Source organism: Aulostomus chinensis, chromosome 9 (genome assembly GCF_037954235.1).
Source record: "Aulostomus chinensis isolate RoL2024-O1b breed Wild chromosome 9, RoL_Achi_v1.0, whole genome shotgun sequence".
NCBI lineage: Eukaryota > Metazoa > Chordata > Actinopteri > Syngnathiformes > Aulostomidae > Aulostomus > Aulostomus chinensis.
Window position 1 is genome coordinate 28,100,126 of NC_141328.1, and position 18,931 is coordinate 28,119,056.

The following is an 18,931-nucleotide window of genomic DNA, read 5'->3' on the forward strand; positions in this document are numbered from 1 at the left end:
AACAACAACAACAACAACAACAACAACAAGCGGGGCGGGAAGCACGTGGAGGAGTCTGCAGGAGGCCAGCTAAGGTAGGACTCGATTTTTACGTAATATTTTCATTTCCTTCTCTGGCTCCTCCGTGAGGGGAGCTGGCTTGACAGCTCCCGTGACACGCACCGTGCACGCCTGCCTGCCCGCGGCGGCGGTTAATTAGAAGTTGTGTGTTGTTCTCCAGCGCTGCTGGTTGCTCTGCTCCTTCTGCCTGATGCTGGCTGCTGAATATTTGGCTTCATATACATATATGTATATATGTGGGTGTGGGTGTGGGTGGGTGTTGGGGGGGGGGGCTCCTAATGTGCCTGTGTTTATTGATTTATGCCCGCCGCTGCTGCAACAATGCTGCTGGAGGAATTAGAGCGGGCTCACCTCGAGACGCGGCGGCGGCGTTAATGGGTCAGAACGTGCGCGGGTAAGCAGGCAGGCGGGGAGCGTCGCCTGCCTGCTGGACCGCGTTCCTGTGCTGGTGCTCGCCTTGTGTCGCTGTGTTGGATGGTGCTGAATCCTCTCTGGCCTTGTGTGTGTTTTCTTTTCTTTTCTTGCGTGCTTTGTCCTTTCCGAGGATTTTAACCCCCTTTCGCGCGAAGCTGAAGCGTGGTTTAGGTAGTTTCATGTTGTTGGGGTTGGCTTCCTGGCTCGGCAACAAGAAACTGCCTTGATTACGTCAGTTCGTCTTCATCAAGGGCACAATTTCCGCTGAATTACCCCCCCCCCCCCCCCCCAGTCACCCAGGTCCCCGCAAATGGCATTGTAAATGAACTGGGCTGCGATACTTGGACAGAGAGGTTTTCTTTCTTTGCTGTTATTTTGTGGTCGGCAGTAAAAGCCTCTGGAGGAGAATAGGTTGTAAACAACATGGGGTAAAGTTTGAGCCTGCATCTGTCACATGGATGGATAGATGGAGGGACAGAGGGAGACACATTCCACCTCCCCAAAAAACTGTATTTTAAAGTACATGTGTCTGTTGTGCTCATTTCTAAATGAAACTTTTGCACACATAAAAACAACCGTGATTTTATTTTTCATAATGCATCCTGAAAAGCATCGCGTGAACTCATCGCGCTGCAGAATTCCTGAATCTCAGTTTAATCGCGTCGCAGCTCATTTTTAAACTTCAAACTTTAATTTGCTGGGGTTTCTTTTCTTTTTTTTTTAAATTTCAAGTCATTATTTTTATGGCCTGTTAACAAACGCTCGCGCGCTTTCACTGCCTTTGTTTGGTCAGTTTAGACACGAGGCAGGAGATTGAAATTAGAATTAATTATTACTTCAGATTTAACATGGTTTTGTCATTATTTTTTGTGTGAATACAACTTAAAGCTGCAGGATAATTCGCGAATTTATTTGAATTGTGGATAATTGCAGCACCAGCGGGCCGCTCGCAGGCCGCGCCGCCTCAGTCACGCTCGGTTGCGTTGATGAAGCACCAGGTTTGTGTGATTCTGAGGTTGATCAGCTGATTAATAAACAACAGGAACGCCTGAAGCGAAGCATCAACGAGGCGGCGCAGCCTCTCCATCACGGGAGTCCAGTGTTTGTACTGGTCCCACTGCCCTCGAGTTCCCTGCCTGGCGGCGCTGCAACTGGAAGAGACAGTCTGGAATCCAAAGTCACTTTCATTCAGCTCGGTGAAAGAGTGTCTCCCCAGGAATGCATCCCTGACAAAGACTTTACAGCGCTGCAAACAGCCGCAGAGCCGCGGATTCGCCCTAAAACCATATACGCATAAAACCAGGTTGTTTCACTCGTGTGACTCCGCGCAGGAACTGAAGCCTTCAGACGGGCGCTTCCTTGGGACGGTTGAAGATGTGGCACAACACTGGCGGCCTCTCCTCTCTCTGACATCCATGTCTTAGTCTCAGAGAAAGAGAACCGGCTCGAATGTTCCCTTACGTCCGGGGGGGTGGGGGGATTATTTGTTTTTTATAACATTATCATTATTATTTTTAATTATTATTTTTAAAAATTATAATATTATAGTAACAATAATAATAATAACAAGAATTATTATTATTATTATTATTATTATTATTATTGTGAGAGCAAATAGCTAGCCTATATAAAAGTGTCTTTTTGTATTTAAATTCTTTTTAATATTTTTTGGAAGGGTGAGGATGGAGGTGGGATTAGTTCTCTTCACGTGGCGGGTTCGGAGCTGGCGGAGGGATATAAAACCCACGCGAGGCAAAAATAACATGTAGATCAGAAGCGAGTCACAGCTCAGTGGACTGAAATATGTAGATGTGCACAAATGCATCATTTTATTGAAACCACCTGAAAATTTAAAGGCCGGGGGGGGGGGGTATGTGGAAGCAAGAAGCAAAATCCAGCGGAGAGACAAACGCTGTGATTCAGTAACTGCAGTCCTTCTTACGTCGTGTCCTCCCAGCTGATAACACGGCGAGTATTCATGCAGTACTTTCCAGTACTTTTTTGGGGGGATTTTCCTCCCAGTGAAGCGCGCGCGCCAGGCCTCGCTCCAGAAGTTGCTGAGTGCTGATTCTAATCTGGTGGAAGCGCGCGACGTCTGTTTTTCATTTCCAGTTTTAACAAGCCCCCCCCCTTTATTTATTTATTTGTTTTAAATTTGCAGGTTCATGTCCAGATCGTCTGTGTGCTGCGTCCAGAACTTAAAAATGAGGCCTGGGTTTCAGAGCAGCGTTACGAGCAGGAAGGTAAATGTCGTGACGCAGAAGCGCGTGCGTGAACGTGCCCGGTGGCAAATTTGAAGGGGAACCAGGGGTGTAAAGTCACGAGTGCAGATGCTTGGGGGGGGGGGGGGGGTCCTAGGACATTGCCCTCATGTCACCTGACTCAAATTGAACCTAGGATTTGGTGTTAGAACGGGCGTCTACGTCATCAGGGACTGACGTCAGCGAGAGCGTCGACCTGAAGGAGTGAAACGCGGAACTTTCTACCCGCATGTTGCTTCTGTCTTGAGTGTCTCACCTGGTGGCAGGTTCGGCTGGTGTGAGTTGGACGTTTAAACGTCACGGATAAGACGTGACGTCCTGGCCTTGGCGCGCAGGTGACAATGTGACGTCTGCTCCTTGTGCTCTCGTGACATTGGATGAGCCAGAGGACGCTTCATGTTTTATCTCTTGTTTTTGTCTTTTCACTTGATTTGATTTTCCATTTATCTAAACCAATAACCTAAATATCCTCCTCCAGTTTATTGGTGTTATTTAAAAAAAAACTCTTTTACCAAAATAAATCATTTCTATCTTTCATGTTGTTTATGGACGTTTTTTTTATTTTTGTTTATCTTCAATCAAATTATTTCAAATAAATGTGAACTGTCAGTGCACTGCGGCTGCGCGAGAGCGTCCATGAACTACAATTTACTGTTTGGTTTTATTTATCTATTCATTCGGGTCCTGTGGCATCCATTTGAAATACAACCGTTCAAGTGTGCGTGTAAGCAGTTGATGTGTCGACAACAAAAACAACAGTGTCTGCTACGAGATGCAGCTTCACCCTGGAGCCGCGTCCTCTGCGTCAGCGCGGCCCAGCGGGCTCCAGCCGCCTCGGCTCTCCTTTTTTATGATTTAGAAAACTCTGGTTGGCAACGGGGGGAGCAGAGATGTGGAGGGTTAGTGGAGGACTGGGTAGGTAATATTTGAGATGGAGGACGAATCCTGCATTCCTCCGCGCTGCATGTACAGAAATATCATTTTATTTATATTTATAATGATATTTATACGTCTGAAGGTGCAGCCCTGTGCGACCTCAAAACCCGAGCAGGAGGTCAAACGCTGCAGCCTCCAGATGGGAAAACCTCTTCACCAAAAGCTGTGATTGATATTTTCAGATCTATAAATAAGATTCACTTGAGCTCCTGCTCTCTCCCACAGTATCAATTTTGGTGACAGAAGAGAACAACATAGAACGCTGTGCTATTTATTTTTTCTTCCGTACGTGTGTGTGTGTGTGTGTGTGTGTGTGTGTGTGTGTGTGTGTGTGTGTGTGTGTGTGTGTAAAATATAAAGTAGGCGGTGTGTAGCGATGCAACAAAGCCTGGTTTCTTCTGCTAAAATCATCATAAAGCAGCTGCTGTGGCCGTGACGAGCAAACAAGAGAATAAAATTACAAAAATAAAAAAATAATATCACAACAAAACAAAGACAAGCTTTAGTAGCAATTGAAACGTGCCCAGGTAGCGCACAATTCACCTGGGCGGGGAGGAACTTGTCATTTTATTCGCCTCAATAATTTCCTACACGCATAAACACGTTTGCGCGCACACACGAAGGCAGCACGAGCAGCGCGAGGACTCTCCCCGCAGATGTAGGTCACGTCGCGCGTTTATCCGCGGCCCTCTGATGGAAATAGACGCACGTAGGAGTGACCGGGGAAGCCCCGAGTGACGTGAAATGTAATTAAAACAACTGTAACACAAAGTGAGCGGTTGGAAGTCCGAGTGGTGACCGAACTGACGCGTTTGTGCAGCTCGCGGGAGGCTGACGTCGCTGCTCCAGTGGTTTCAGTGCTGCGTGAGCAGTTTTCCCATCGGCAGCGTCAGTTGTATTTATGTTTCAATGTTTCTGCCTGCCTGTTTTTTTATATTATTATTGTGATTAAATGTGCGTCATTTAACTCCTGACCATTGTTTTTTTTCTCCCCCTCTCGCCCCCTCCTTGTAAACCTTTAGTGCAGCAAATTCAAATGTGTAGCTCTAAATGCTCCGTGCTCACGTAGCTGTGGAATTACGGTACACGCACCGAATGTGGAACACTGAGCTGAAACTAATTTAAATCGGATGTTGCAAAAAAAAAAAGAAGCCCCCCCCCCCCCCCAAAAAAAAGAATTCTGATAAATGAGGTTTTGACAGGCGAATGTGAGACCGAGAAGCAAGGCTGGAAGCGGGCCCGTTTACTGGTTTAACGGCTACAGACGCGCTCCTGGGGGGGAAAAAAAGGAAAAACAAAACCCCAAATGCAGCTGTTTTTAGTTTTTTTTTTTGTCACCGCCAAGCTATTGGGATCAAATGACGTCACTAATTAGCCCAGACTTAATTCGACTTGTGTTACAACGATCCTAAAACGGTTGGGGGAAAATCGCTCTGATGTCATACATCTGGGCTCGGTGCCGTTCACGTGGCTGTGAGGTGAGACGTTCGGCTGCTGGCTTCAGGGGAACCGAAGAGTCCAGAACGCCCAAAAAATAAAATAAATAAAAAATAAACCAAAAAAATAAATAAATAAAGATGGGGGTCCTGGTGTTGGATGGGGCACGCGCCACCGCCCCTGGCGATCCTCCCGCGGTTTGTTTACACCTTAAATCGTGTTTTTTGTCTTTATTTTTGCTTTGTGTTTTGGAAGGTGTGTGTGTGTGTGTGTGTGTGTGTGTGTGTGCAGGGTGAGGGTCCGAGTGTCCTGCTGCTGCTGCCGGTGAAGCTCGGTTGCTTGCCGGTTGTCTCCCAGCCGGTCAGCGGCGGGCAGCAACCGGGGAACGCCTGCTTTGAGCTGCACACGGGGCTGCACGAGCATCCCTCTATCAAAGCTCCCCTCCAGCTCGACCTTTAACGAACCTTTTTACTCCCCTGGTCCGCCGCCTCCCTTCCCCGGCTCGGCCTCTGGTTCACAGGAGCTGTTTCACACGCACAGTGGTGGTTTTATGTGGAGTGAGGAACTCGGGATGCAGGCTTATTAACGACACGTTTATGAACAATCAAATGGTCCTCGTTAAAATTTATTGATGGGCATTAAAACATGAACGGCCACGAGCCGAATATAGCCGTCGTAGTGGGCTGCGAGTCAAGAATCCGAACCCTCCTTTGCTATCACCGCGCGGCCCGGTTAGGAAACATTCCCTCTGCTGCGAACCTCTTTTAAAGTAATAACAGTGCGAACTTTATTGTTGGAAGATCTCGGATTTTGACTTCCCTCCCTCACATGCAGCTGCTGCTGCTCAGAATTTCCCTCCCTGCTAGCAAATAAACAGCAACATTCCAGCAGAAGCTCCTAAAGCCTCCACTGATCGGACGGGTTCGATCCAGATGAGACGCGGCGACGGTTCAATAAACACTCGGATCTGTAATATTATCCACGGCGGTAACATGTGGCTTCGGGAGGCTTTTCCCAGACAGAGATTGATTACATCATCAAATAGTGCCTCGCTCGGTTTCAGACGCGGTGTGCGCAGGTCTGCACTGCGTCTGGAAAGAAAAAAGATCCAGTCTTGGCACAACAAAGAGGCTTTTTATCTCTAAAGAAACGCGGCTGTTGAAGTTACCTCCGACGCGCCCGACAGGAAGAGAGGGGAGCTCATTCTTTAATCCGATTTAAGTGCCTCGGTATCCTGGGATAAGTGGCGCATTGATCCACTGTACAATTTTTGTGGGGGTAAATATAATCACGTGTCGGCGTGGGAGCCAATAGCAGCCAGGGAAGCGTTGAGAAATAATTACCTGCCTTGATTGTTCTATGGCTAGATAAAAAAGTACACATACACTCCATATAATAATCGGATGCATGTAAAAGAGTCGGGGAGGCTTCGACATGTCGACCACGGGTCCCATAAGTAATTATTATGTGGATTCCTTGATCAACCATGAGAGCGAAGATGTCCTTGCTGCTACTCGGTTTTCGGCGCCTGGTTCGCACCCATCCGGCCCGCGTCCGACGTCCCTAGTACCGGAGTGTGGCGACTATCCCTCCTGCAGCTTCGCACCCAAACCACCCGTCTTCTCCACCTCCTGGGCCCCCGTACACTCCCAGTCATCAGTGGTTTATCATCCATACAGTCACCAACCTCACTTAGGAACAGACTCGAGGTACATGCGCTCATGGCTGGAGCCGATATCAGGAGCTGTGCCCTTCCACGGCTACCCGGGGAACGGCAGGCACTACGGGCTGAAGCCCGACGCTTTTCAGGAGCACAGAGCCGGCGAGTGCCTCGGCTCCAGCGGACGGACATACACGGATTATCTGTACTGCTCATCTGCTGACATGCGGGACAAGACGCTGCAGAGTATCCCTTCCCCGGAGTCGGAGCTGCTGGCTTCAGGGAAGCATAAAGAGGAGAAGCCGGAGCTGGATCCCAGTAAGTTCAAGCTCCTACAGTCTTTTACAACCGGGTGGAAGTTTGGGATTGTTTAAATCCGCTTTTGCTTAGAAGCGTTTTAACATCCTGCATGAGGGGAAATTATTCTCTTTCACCCCCTCCCTCTGCAGCTCGGCTCTGAATTGCCTCTGCTGGGAGATAGCTTTAGGAACTATAAAAGACAAACGCTACCAGGCTAATATTGGGGCTGTAAAACCAGACGGGGTTGTAAACATGGACTCAAACCCTCAGGAAGACGCCGCGTTCGGAGGGATATCCCGTAACACAAAAACACCACGCAAGGTGCTCTTTTAAGTCCTGAGCCGATATCTGAACCAATATCCACCATTAAATGCTGTACGGTGCTTTTATGGCCATATTTTGACCTCATGCATCTGCAGGGCACAGCAGACCCTCGGGTGAACCGACCTTCAGTCCTGGGTTGTGTTCAGGCCCATCGAGACAGCAAACGCCACATTTTGGCTTCATTTATCCCCCAGCTGCAAAGGACATAATTCACCCTCATAATAATGAGAAGAGGATATGCATATGAAAATCCCCCCACCCCACCCCACCCCACCTATCAGTCCAAAACACATTCACATGACTCCACCGGCCAACTTGAGGAATGTAGGGACTCAGGACTTTCACCGCGGACCTGTAAAGGCTTGAACCGCGGGGCCGTTTTATGGGCCAATAAAGTGAATAAGCGCATTGAGAATTTTACGACGTTGCTCGCAAGTTAAGGGGGACACGGAAGCAAACCGGTGCGAGCTCGGAGAGCCTGAAGCTGAGTCTCTCCCCTGTAGAGGGTTGACCGGCTTCTGCTTCAGTTTTCAGCCGTCATGGTTTGAGCCAAGAGGCTCATTTGGACGTTTGTCACAGTTGCAGCTCAAAACCTGAATTCTAGTTGAACTCCTGCAGCATGGAGAATATTATTATTATTATTATTATTATTATTATTATTATTATTATTATTGTTCTTCTTATTATTATTATTATTATCATGATTATGATTATCACCATCGTCGTCATTATTCTTATTAATATTGTTGCTGTTGTTGATATTTTTAGGCCCTGCTATTATTAATGTGGTGTTTTATTCGCAGATAACCCGGTGGCAAATTGGATACACGCCCGCTCCACGAGGAAGAAGCGGTGTCCTTACACCAAGTACCAGACTCTCGAACTGGAAAAGGAGTTTTTGTTCAATATGTACCTGACTAGAGACCGCCGGTACGAGGTGGCCAGGGTCCTGAATCTGACCGAGCGGCAGGTCAAAATCTGGTTTCAGAACCGGCGAATGAAGATGAAGAAAATGAACAAAGAAAAGAGCGACAGCAAGGAGCAATGATGCGGGCAGCAGCCGCGAGCCGCCACCGACCACCGGGACACGTGGACAGCACAGACGAAACCGGCTCCATATTTATCAGTTGGATTTTTTATTAACCATAACTTCGAGACTGTTTGAGTGATATTTTCCAAATGCACATTTATGTGTCAGTTAAATGAATTAAAGAGAAGAAAGAACGCAAGTTCACCAGCTAGTCTTTACTTTCACTTCAAAGTACTTTTATTGTTTTTGTTGTTGTTGTTGTTTTTGTTTTTGTCGTTTTTTTGTAAGAGAAATTATACAAGTACAGTTTGGATGCGTCATGAACCTTCCGAAGTATATACTTGAATTCTTTTGAATTTCACAAACTCATAATTTATGTTCCTACGTGTTCCTTTGCCTCGTGCGTTGCTGTGCAGGTGTAGTATTTTGTCGAGGAGGAAACCATCTGCTTCTGTCTGTCCTGCATTTTTTTGGTCTTTTTTTGTGGTAGTCGTTGTATTTGTGTATCTTTTCCTTTGACTGTATCCTACCAGATCAACTAGCAGTGTAGATATCGATCTCTGCAAATATAAACTTAACCACTGACCGCTGGAGTCTGTCTTCATTCTGGCTCGAGGCGGATCGGCGCCCGAGGGCCTGACGAAGCACCGTCGGCCACGACTGGCGTTTCATTGAGCGCCAGTACTGCAATATTGGTGCTTTTTAATGCTAATACTGCAATATTAGTGTTTTTTAATGTTAATATTGCAATATTGGGGTTTTTGAGTGTTCATATTGTAGTATTGGTGTTTTTAGCGTGCTAATACTGCATTATTGGTGTTTTGAGTGACAGTAATGCAGTATTGGTGTTCTTGGAGTGTTAATATTGCAATATTAGTGTTTTTAGAGTGCTATACTGCAGGATGGGTGTTGTCCTGTCCTGCTATGGCGTCGAGGCTCTGATGTTCGCTGATGGGCAGCTGAACGACCAGGCCGCGTGTTTCTGAACAGAACTCCGTGTTCTGAGCGGCCGTTCCTGCTGTGCCTCTGCCGACCTGGAGGTCCAAAAACCTTTCAAACCTGAGACAAACATATTTGAAATGTTGCTTTGCTGTGTTTGGGCCTCAGCTCTCCCTCTCTGGCGTGTCCGTCACGCGCTACGTGTCGTACCCAAATATTTAGGGCTAACTGGATCAAATGAAGAGAAACGGCCGTGCTGTCCCGGATGACGCTTCTCCAAAAATAATAAAAACCGCTTTTAGCTAAATAATTCTCCCTGGCGCGATGTTTGCTGCGTGTTGCTGAGAAGCAGCGCTGCGGTTCGTTTACTCACATAACAACCGAATAAAAGCAAAAACACGCGAGGCCTTCGTTCCTGTTTACCCAGCGTGACCGCGTGCTACCTTTTCAAACCCCCCCCCCCAAAAAAAAAACATTTGCACAAACGTCACGTAGTCTGTCATTGCTGAGCAATAATTTCCACTGGAATTTTATTCCTTTATTTATTCTTTTCTCCTAAGGAAGTTGATTGGATGGCGGGTTGTGAGGGTTCTGTCCGCAGCAGCCGCGGCCCCGGGATCAGAGGCTCGGAGTGAGAGGATTTCTCAGGCCTCGCGTTTGTTTCCTGGGATGGGTCTAAATTGCCTTTTTGTGGTGCCAAACAATAAAGGCAGGATGCTGCAGTTTCAAAGCCCGATCCAGTGCATTTCCGCTCGGCTCAGGCAGAAATGCCAGTTTTACAGCCCCTGTTGGAGCTCGGCTGTTTGTCTCAAATGCAGACCAACAAAGAGAACTCGACTCGCTGGCTAGACGTCTGGGCTAAATTACTTTATGGTTGTAATGGACGGTGGTGGAGGACTCGTTCGCGCGCGCGCGCCGTTCGTGGGGGCTTTTCTCCTGATGGCCGGCCGCTGCAGCCCCCCCCCCCCCCCTTGCTTCATCACATGAGTCCTCCGGTCAGATGGGAAACTGTCAACAGTGGTTGTGCGTGACTACGAGCTGGAGGCCGATGTTGCTGCAGAACGGGGCGCGCGGGCGCTGTTGATGGTGCTCCAGTTCTTCCTAATTTAAGTGAAAAAGAAAAGAGGGACTCCTAACTAGATCTGGACAAATGGGGGGGGGGGGGGGGGCTCATTCTGTCCACATGCCAGCTGCTCCTGATTGGTGGATTCCAGCAGGTTCAGGGAAACATGTCAACACTAGATGACGCTGTTGGTCCACGTTTTGAGTGCTGCCGTGTGTGAGGGGCTGCTTCTCTGGTTTGTGGCTGGGCTGAAAAATGAAGAGTAACATTATCGATGACAAAATGACAGACATGTTCATTCATCGCGAGCTGTGTAAGCCCAGGACCCCCCCCCCCCACACACACACACACACACACACACACCACCCCGGCGGATGAATACCGTTTATTTTAATGACTTCTGTTTTCTCCCTCGTGGGTTTGTGTTCTGCTGCTAATTCCTGGGTTCGTTTGGAGTTTGAGATTTTCCCTTTTTTTTTTTCCTTTTTTTTTTGACAAAACAAACGTCTTGATGTCTGAGAGCGCGTGCGTCAGAGCGGTTGTTGTTATTATTGTTGTTGTTTTTGTTTTTTAATATTAACAAGATTATTTGCTACAGAGTCTTTGTAGTTTTGATGAGAAGACTGCAGCAATAATTATAAAATTCCCTATTAAAATTATTATTAAAATTCCTTAGATTTATGTATTCATGTTAGGAAATAACTATCAACGTGGAAATAATAATAATCATCATAATAATAATAATGATAATAATAATAATAATAATAATAATAATAAAGAATAAACTGGACAGAATTAATAACTCAACCAAACAAATCATCAACAAACCACCCAGAAAAATGGCAGAAATGTAAATAATTCTTTATTAGCAACATTATCATTGACGTCATAAAATCAGCACAATAAACAGCAACCCTGACAGCGAGAACAACATAATTAAATACAACAGCAAATCATTTATTTCATTAGGAATAATAATGATAGTTCCAATAATAATAATAATAATAATGATAATAATAAAGTACCTGCACTGTTAAAATCTCAAACAGCGCCCGGCTCATTTGCATTAATATTTGAGGGTTGTAAAATCAGAACCGGGGTCTGAGCCCCTGGAAGTGTGTGTGCAACAGTGATTGGCAATCTGCATATTTATTGAGTGTGAAAGGTCTATAAATTCGCCCCGCGCGCCTTTCATATTTTACGATGATGTGTATAAAACGTCAGTGGCTCCACAAAACCTCGGTGGCATATTTGGAGAGGGGGGGGGGGGGGGCGACTCGACAACTATTGAGCAGGGAATTGCACGCGCTGATTGCAGCTAAATATCCTCAATGTAAAAAAGAAAAAGAAAAAGAAATTTTATGAACTCCTCCACGTGGGGAGATTTATCCTCCCCGGTTTTACGGGGTCAGTCGGTGGCACCTACCATTCACGGGTCCTGTTGGTGTTTGCGTGTGTCGGTGTTTTACAGCGGCTTGTGTGCGTGCATGTGCCCCCCCCCCCCCCCCCCCAGGCCCGTTTGCTCGAGGAGGTTTTGTCTGATTTAGAATCAAATTATAACGTTTGCGTGACCACAGCTTCTGTGTTGATTTTATTTTTATTTTGTGCTTGAAGTTTTGGTTTTTAACGGAACATTGAGATTCCCAGCAGCTTCCCAGTGCTTCACCCAGTGGAGGTCAGCTGCTAGACTGGAGTGTAACCTTCAGAAGGGCCTGAGAGGGCAAACGCACCCCCCCCCCCCCACCACACACACACACACACACACACACTCTTCAGAACCTCCACCTAAAGACTATAAGATCCACCATAAATCCAGGAGAGCGCAGAGGCGCCATGTTCCATTGTATTTGAATCATTTCACAACTGCATTGATCAGCTGATAACCGGCGCCCGGTGATGAACGCTGATCGCGTTTCAAGCCTCCCGGGTTCTGCTGGCTGTGACGAGTTCGGTCCTCAAGGTGGATAAACACGTAGAGGGCCCGCGTCTGACCGGTCGTGGAAAGATGAAGGAGTGGGGGGGGGGGAGGGGGAGGGGGGGCGCGCTGGTGGTGGTGGTGGTGGTGGGGGTGGTTGTTGGGGTGGGAAGTTAAAAAAAAGGAAAAGAAAGAAAAGAGCAGCGTCTGTGGCTGAGCCGGCGGAGCACGCCAGCGTTAACTTTAGATAAGCCACACTGAAAGCACGCGCCATGAGCCGGGTTTGAGCCTGCGAACGCTGGAGGAGAAGAGTCTGAGAGAGCAACCCGGCGAGAGGAAAGGCTCAGAGAGAGTGAGCTGCCGTAGATTGTCCAAAGGGGCAGCGTTTCTCCTAGTTCCGGTTTGTCTGTCTGTGTGCGCTGTGCGAGTTGGGACTAAACAAAAGGCTGCCATCATCCTAAAGGAGATATTCTGCCGCGGAGAGCCCGTCTGCTTGATGCTATCTAAACATGAGCTCCTATTTTGTTAACCCTCTTTTTTCCAAGTACAAAGGCGGCGAGTCACTGGAGCCAACTTACTACGACTGCAGGTTTCCACAAAGCGTCGCCCGCAGCCACACGCTGGTTTACGGACCCGGAGCAGCCGCGCCGGGCTTTCAGCACCCGTCCCATCATGTGCAGGACTTTTTCCACCACGGAACCACGGGGATCTCCAACCCGGGATACCAGCAAAACCCCTGCGCTTTGGCTTGCCACGGAGACGCGACGAAATTTTATGGATATGAAGCTCTTCCGAGGCAAACGCTTTATGGTGCCCAGCAAGACGCGAGCCTCGCGCAATACCCAGACTGTAAATCGTCGAGCAGCTCTAACCCCGGAGACGGACAAGGCCACTTAAATCAAAACTCCTCTCCCAGTCTTATGTTCCCCTGGATGAGACCCCACGGTCAGAACCATATCATTATTTCCTATTCTTTCTGTGTCGCTCCGTGTGTCCGCTGGAGTGTGTGAGTGTGTGTGTCAGTGTGTGTGTGTCAGTGTCTGCCCCTGCTTGTGGTGAATGTGTGTCACATAAACAGGAGTGTCTCTCTTAACTATTAAGCTCTTTACTAAGATGATGGGGGAGCCTTCAGCCGGGCTCAGCAGCAGCGGCCCGGCGCGGCCGGAGCTGCCGGGCCGCTGCTGCTGAGCCTGACAGCAGCGCCTGCAGCTCAATTATCGGTCTCATAAGATATTTCACAAACTCTTAATGTACTATAGAGAGGAGAGGTGTGGGGGTGAATAAGTCGCACTGTGGAGTACTGCTGGTGCAACATACACCAACAGCATGCAGCTGGGGGGGGGGGGGGGGTGGTAGCTGAAACTTAACCAGTTATTCTGAGTTTAAAGGGTTTGAGGGGATTATTTGAGCCACAGGCCCAACGTGGCCCGTAGAGCCTCCACCATCAAGGCTTAGTAGACACCCCCCACACCCCCCACAGCCCATTTCACCCAGATCAGTGTTCAAGGCTATCAGCCTGCACGAGCCCACACAGGTGTAGGCTGCTTTTATACCTGTCCATCATTGGTCTGTCCCCGTCTGCTGCTGGACTGCTGCCTTGTCTTTACCTCCCCCTCCTCATACTTTTCATTCTAGTCTTATTTTCCTCCTGAGTGTGTGTGTGTGTGTGTGTGTGAGTAAAAGTGTGTGTGAGTGTGATAATCTGCTGTGTGTAGGGCCTGTTGCTCGTGAGGACCACAGCTTGAAAACCCTCAGTCCTTCACTGCAAATTAAGAACCAGGCTAGGATAGAAGCACGTGCTGGTCTTCACATACGGCCTGCTATTATAAACGAGGGTAATTTGTGTGTTTCCGGTCAATATAGACTGGTAATTGTCCCCCCACCCCCACCCCACCTCAATAAATGAAGGAGTGACAGCTGACCGCGGCGGTTGGCTTCCAGGGCTGAAATTTAACAAATTCTTCCTTTAATTGCTTCTGTGGTTGAGTTGAGGTGAAAATCTGAGAGATTTGAAGTGATTCGCTCCTTAATGAGGGCGGCCCTCTCTCTCCCTCCACGTGGCTGCACGAGCACAGGAAGAATTTAGAGACCAAACAAGTTTAATGTCCACTTGTGGGGTTTTTTTTTTTTTTTTTTTTTTTTTTGTTCTCAGTCCGGCTAACCTCTGGCTTTATTTGATCGCAGCCCCAGGAAGACGGAACGGGAGACAAACCTACAGTCGCTACCAAACTCTTGAACTGGAGAAGGAGTTTCTCTTCAATCCTTACCTGACCCGCAAGAGAAGGATCGAGGTGTCCCACGCCCTGAGCCTCACCGAGCGGCAGGTGAAGATCTGGTTTCAGAACAGGAGGATGAAGTGGAAAAAAGAGAACAACAAAGACAAATTTCCGGGTCAGAGAGGAGAAGCTGAAGCCGAGGCGGAGGAAGAGGGCAACGAGGACGGTGAAGGAGAAGAGGGAGAGGAGAAAGAAGCGGAAGAGAAAGAGGAGGCCAAGGAGTGATTTTATGGTCCTTTTTATGGTTATATGGCTTAAAAAGAGAAAAAAAGGAGAGAAAAGAAAGAGAGAGAGGTCTCTCAAACAGAGGAAGAGTCACAAGGAGGCAGAGAGCGTCAACTTTACGACCACCCTTTCATTTTGTCAAGAGGGAAAAGGAATCCCACCAATATTCCTGTCAAAAGGCAAATTTCTCCCCTCTCACGATTATCAAGAAGACGAAGAAAAAAAACAACCTGATTTGAATTTCAGCAAAAATAAATTCTGACCCTGAAGAGCACTGTCGCCCTCGCGAGAAAAAACGAAACTAGACACAAAAAAAGGGAAATCAACGAATCCGCGTGTGAGATGGAAAATGGCTGTGGCTGTTTTTCTTTGGGCAAAATTTGCTTTCGAATGATATTCCAAAGAACAACCACAGCGAAAAAACAGCGACAAAAAAAAGCCACAAACCTCTCAACTTGACCAACCAACCTGCGTTGTAAATAGACGAGAGCCTGCAGGAGCCGAGCGTCCCCCTCGTGCAGGCTCGTAACTTAGTAGTGAGTGTTCCGACTTCATCGCAGCAGTCGCGCCGGCCCCCGGCCCCCGTGCACCGCCACCGCCACCACCACCGCCACCACCTTTTATTATTATGATTATTCTTATTGTTATCGTTACTGTTTTACTCGTTTCCGCGCGAGTGGCCCGCCGAGAGCCGCGAGCTCCTCAGACTTCGTTTTTTCTAGGATTTACCAGGGAAATGCAATCGTTTGAAATCCTTTGATGCTACCTAAACCTGGGGAAATTGCAATAGAGATTTCTGAATATAGAGATTTCATATGGTTTTAATTTTAAAATAAAAAAGTGTTCTATATCGACCTTATATTATTAAGTTATGTATGTAGCATTTACCCAATATACGATGTACACTTGTTGAAGACAATTATTTTTTTCTTGTGAGTCTTGGGAAGACAATTAGCTCCAAGCCAAGCGAACCATTTTGAGATTGTACCACGGCACTACCTAAACCCAGAGCCTTGCCTTTGCAGAATTTCTGTGCCACACTTGTGGCATCGCTCTGACTTGATCGCAAGCTATTCCCCAACAACTAAAACTGCCTATGACGCACATTTACTGTGTATGATAAAATACCTGCTACAATTACAGACGATTTTAAAGTAAAGAGTTTTTTTTTGGTTTGTTTTTTTTTATTTTAATGTGCTGGTGACATAGCGTAGTTGTTTTGCACTGAATATAATCTTTATGTACGTCTTGTTATATATTGATGTTAACAAATATGCTCGTTTCCTGGTGTTTCTCCTGTGAAAGACGGAACTGTGTGTCCCCCGCCATGTTGATGTAAAACCACCAATAAACAAGATGGCTCACAATCACCTCTGCTTCTGCTGGTTTTATTTTTTCAGTTTTTCCAAACCTAACACACACACACTCTCTCTCACGCACACACACACACTCTCTCTCTCTCTCACACACACACACACACACACATCCGGCTCTCCCACAGTCATTTGTTTTAGGGTTTTACACCTTTTTTTGTTCTGCTTCTTCTTCTTCTTCTTCTTGTTTTTTTTTTTCATCTTCTCCACGTGAGAGTTTTTGTTCTAATAAATTCCAAACCGGTCCGGAAGCATTCAGGACTGAGCGGCTATCACGTGACCTCCAGAGGCAATTATGGACAAATATTCAGAACAATCAGCACACACACACACACACACACACACACACACACACAAAAGAAAGGTGACGTGATGTTTTTTGATGATGCTCTGATTTTCAGTCCTAAAAAAAAAAAACATCTGCCGCGGGGGGGTTGGAGGGGCGCGTCTGACTCAAGTTCTAATTTAAAAGTTTCCACCGATTAAAAACCGCCCGGCGCGTCTGCAGGGGAGTCCGCGCACCTCCAGGAGCGGCTGCTGGCCTCGCGCTCAGCGGGCTCCCGAGCCCGGGGTCGCGTTTGATTCATCCTTTTAATAAGAAACTTCCTCTCTTCCGGGAGGACGGAGCTTTTTAATGAAGCTCGGGATGAGTGATGGCTGTTAGCAGCGAGACGAACCAACATCTGCCGGTGTCACGTCAGTAATCAGACCCAGGCTCCCGGGAGGATGCGCGCGAGGTGGTGCTGGTCCAGACAAACCACCGGAAATCACCGGAGTCTCCCAATCAAAGCGAACGCGCCAAGCCAAGCGCAGGTAACATCCGGTGCCTCGCCGGCTGCTCCTGCTGCTCTCCGACGCTTAAAGTGAGCAGAAAATCTCAGAAAAACCTGAAGTATCACAAAGGTTTTATTTTAATTTTACATAAAATATCTGGAGCGTTGATTGCATTCCTAGAATATGAAGCCAGTTTGTACATTGATGTCGTTTGACCTCCTCCTGCTGTTTCCAACACGATTCCTCCATTATTTTAGTTTTTTAAAGGGATTTTTTTTTATTTATTCATATAAAAAATTTTGAGTTTCAAGGCCCCAAAAGCAGCTCTTCCCCTCTGCTGTAATTCTGTGTCTCCTCCATCGCTGGCAGCTTCAGATCTGTAATAATTAGCAGTATTGTCTCTGCGCGTGGCTCGGTGTCCTGCAGCTGAATTATTTAAAGGCGCGTCTGTTGTTGCTGCTTTTCTCCTGATCGGTTGCACCGTCGGTGCCAAGTGGAAATGATCCGTTTAACGGGCACACGAGACGCTGCGGGTGGAAAGATTTCCCCGGGAAGGACGTCACACCGTCCGGGGGGGTCCCTCCTCTGGTCAACGCTGTCCGTCTCCTAAAAATCAAATTCAATTTGTTTACTTTATAACTTCTATGGGCTCCAACGCTGCACCGAGTTTTCTTAAGAAACCAAAAAGAGAAAAAAGAAAAAGTTTAAAAAAATAGTCAGTAAATAATCTTCATTTCTGATTTCCTCCCGTGACACGAACTTAGCGGCGGAGAAAAACCAGCTCAGAGTTGATCGATGACATCTGAAGCGGCGTAAACGAATGAAATAGAAACGAATGTTTCAAGTAGGAGGAAGTTGAACCACTGATCTCAGATTTCTCTCTTTCATACACAAACTATTTTATTTTTGTTGTGGTATTTTTCTTTGACCTGACCCACCAAACCACTTGGCCCAAATTCGGTTGTTGTTGTGTTTTTTCTTTCCTTGAGTGTTGCGTCAGCGCGCCGCGTCTCCCTCTCCCTCCGCGTGTTTACTCCTCTGTTTGCCTGCCTGAAGTCTTGAGAGAATTCCGGATGTCACAGCAATACAGCCCCCAGATGAGCCCTTTGTGTGTGCATACTTCTACCAGAGGGTCGACATCACCACTAAAGTTTAGTGTACCTGCTGTAAACTTTATTGGTGGTGTAAAGGCGCGGCCCGGATGGCTCTGCGTCTCCTGTCGGGGGCTCAGTGAGGAGATCCCGGCCTGCGCTGCTCGCTCACGTAGGTAGCAGCACTCCAGAATATCCTTTAATTACTGAAGTATTTGTACTATAAAAAGCGCGAGAGCTTGCTCTGCATCAACCCGCGTGTTACTACGAGATTAGATGATTTGCTGTTCGTTCTTCTTCTGCTTCTTTTTTCCTCTCTTCATGAATGTGTAAATGTCAGACGGTATTTCAGTGAAATATAGACTTTCTGCAGCAGGTGAAGAAATGTTCTAGCAGCTCACAGGCAGCCGCTTGTACATCCAGGATATAAAATTTATGTCAGTATTTTTCAGAGTTGTAATTTTAGCCCTTTTACTGGCGGTGGGACTCGCAGCTCCTGTTGAAAGGTTGAACCAGATTTACAACCTATGATGAATCTTTGTCCAAAGGTTTGATTGCCACTGTGCCGAGTTTTCTCTGTTGGCTTTTCACTTATTTATTTATTCATTTATTTATTTATTTATTTATTCAACATTAATATCAACGAGTGGAATGAAGGCGCGCACCTGGATCTTCCCTGGGTGGAGGAGGTTTGGACGTTCCTGTCTGGTGAATCCAGGACCGTCAGCGGTTAAAGGACTGAATAAGAAGCTTTAGTTTAATGAGTCGCGGCTCTGCTGGCTCTCCCTCGCCTCACCTCCCTCTCTTTCTCACGCACACACGTTTATTTCCTATTTCCCTCCGGCTCCGGTAC

At 47.2% G+C, this 18,931-nt stretch overlaps 3 protein-coding genes across 3 annotated transcripts in view; all 3 read left to right on the plus strand.

The window, feature by feature from the left end:
* The window catches only part of hoxc10a (homeobox C10a), a 4,123-nt gene extending 4,109 nt beyond the window's left edge, over positions 1–14 (plus strand). The window contains exon 2 of the mRNA XM_086212805.1: positions 1–14. This exon is cut by the window's left edge and continues 1,318 nt beyond it. The gene's annotated coding sequence lies outside the window, so the exon portion shown is untranslated.
* Positions 15–6,397: 6,383 nt separating this feature from the next.
* Positions 6,398–8,562, plus strand: hoxc9a (homeobox C9a). The gene is made up of 2 exons (XM_086212806.1): positions 6,398–7,086; positions 8,196–8,562. Exons 1-2 carry the CDS (start codon positions 6,543–6,545, stop codon positions 8,438–8,440), a joined length of 789 nt encoding a protein of 262 aa, XP_086068932.1. The 5' UTR covers positions 6,398–6,542; the 3' UTR covers positions 8,441–8,562.
* Positions 8,563–12,536: 3,974 nt separating this feature from the next.
* Positions 12,537–16,541, plus strand: hoxc8a (homeobox C8a). Its single transcript, XM_086214830.1, has 2 exons — positions 12,537–13,284; positions 14,524–16,541. The coding sequence occupies exons 1-2, from the start codon at positions 12,849–12,851 to the stop codon at positions 14,838–14,840; spliced, it is 753 nt and encodes a 250-aa protein (XP_086070956.1). The 5' UTR covers positions 12,537–12,848; the 3' UTR covers positions 14,841–16,541.
* The last annotated feature ends 2,390 nt before the right edge of the window (positions 16,542–18,931 follow it).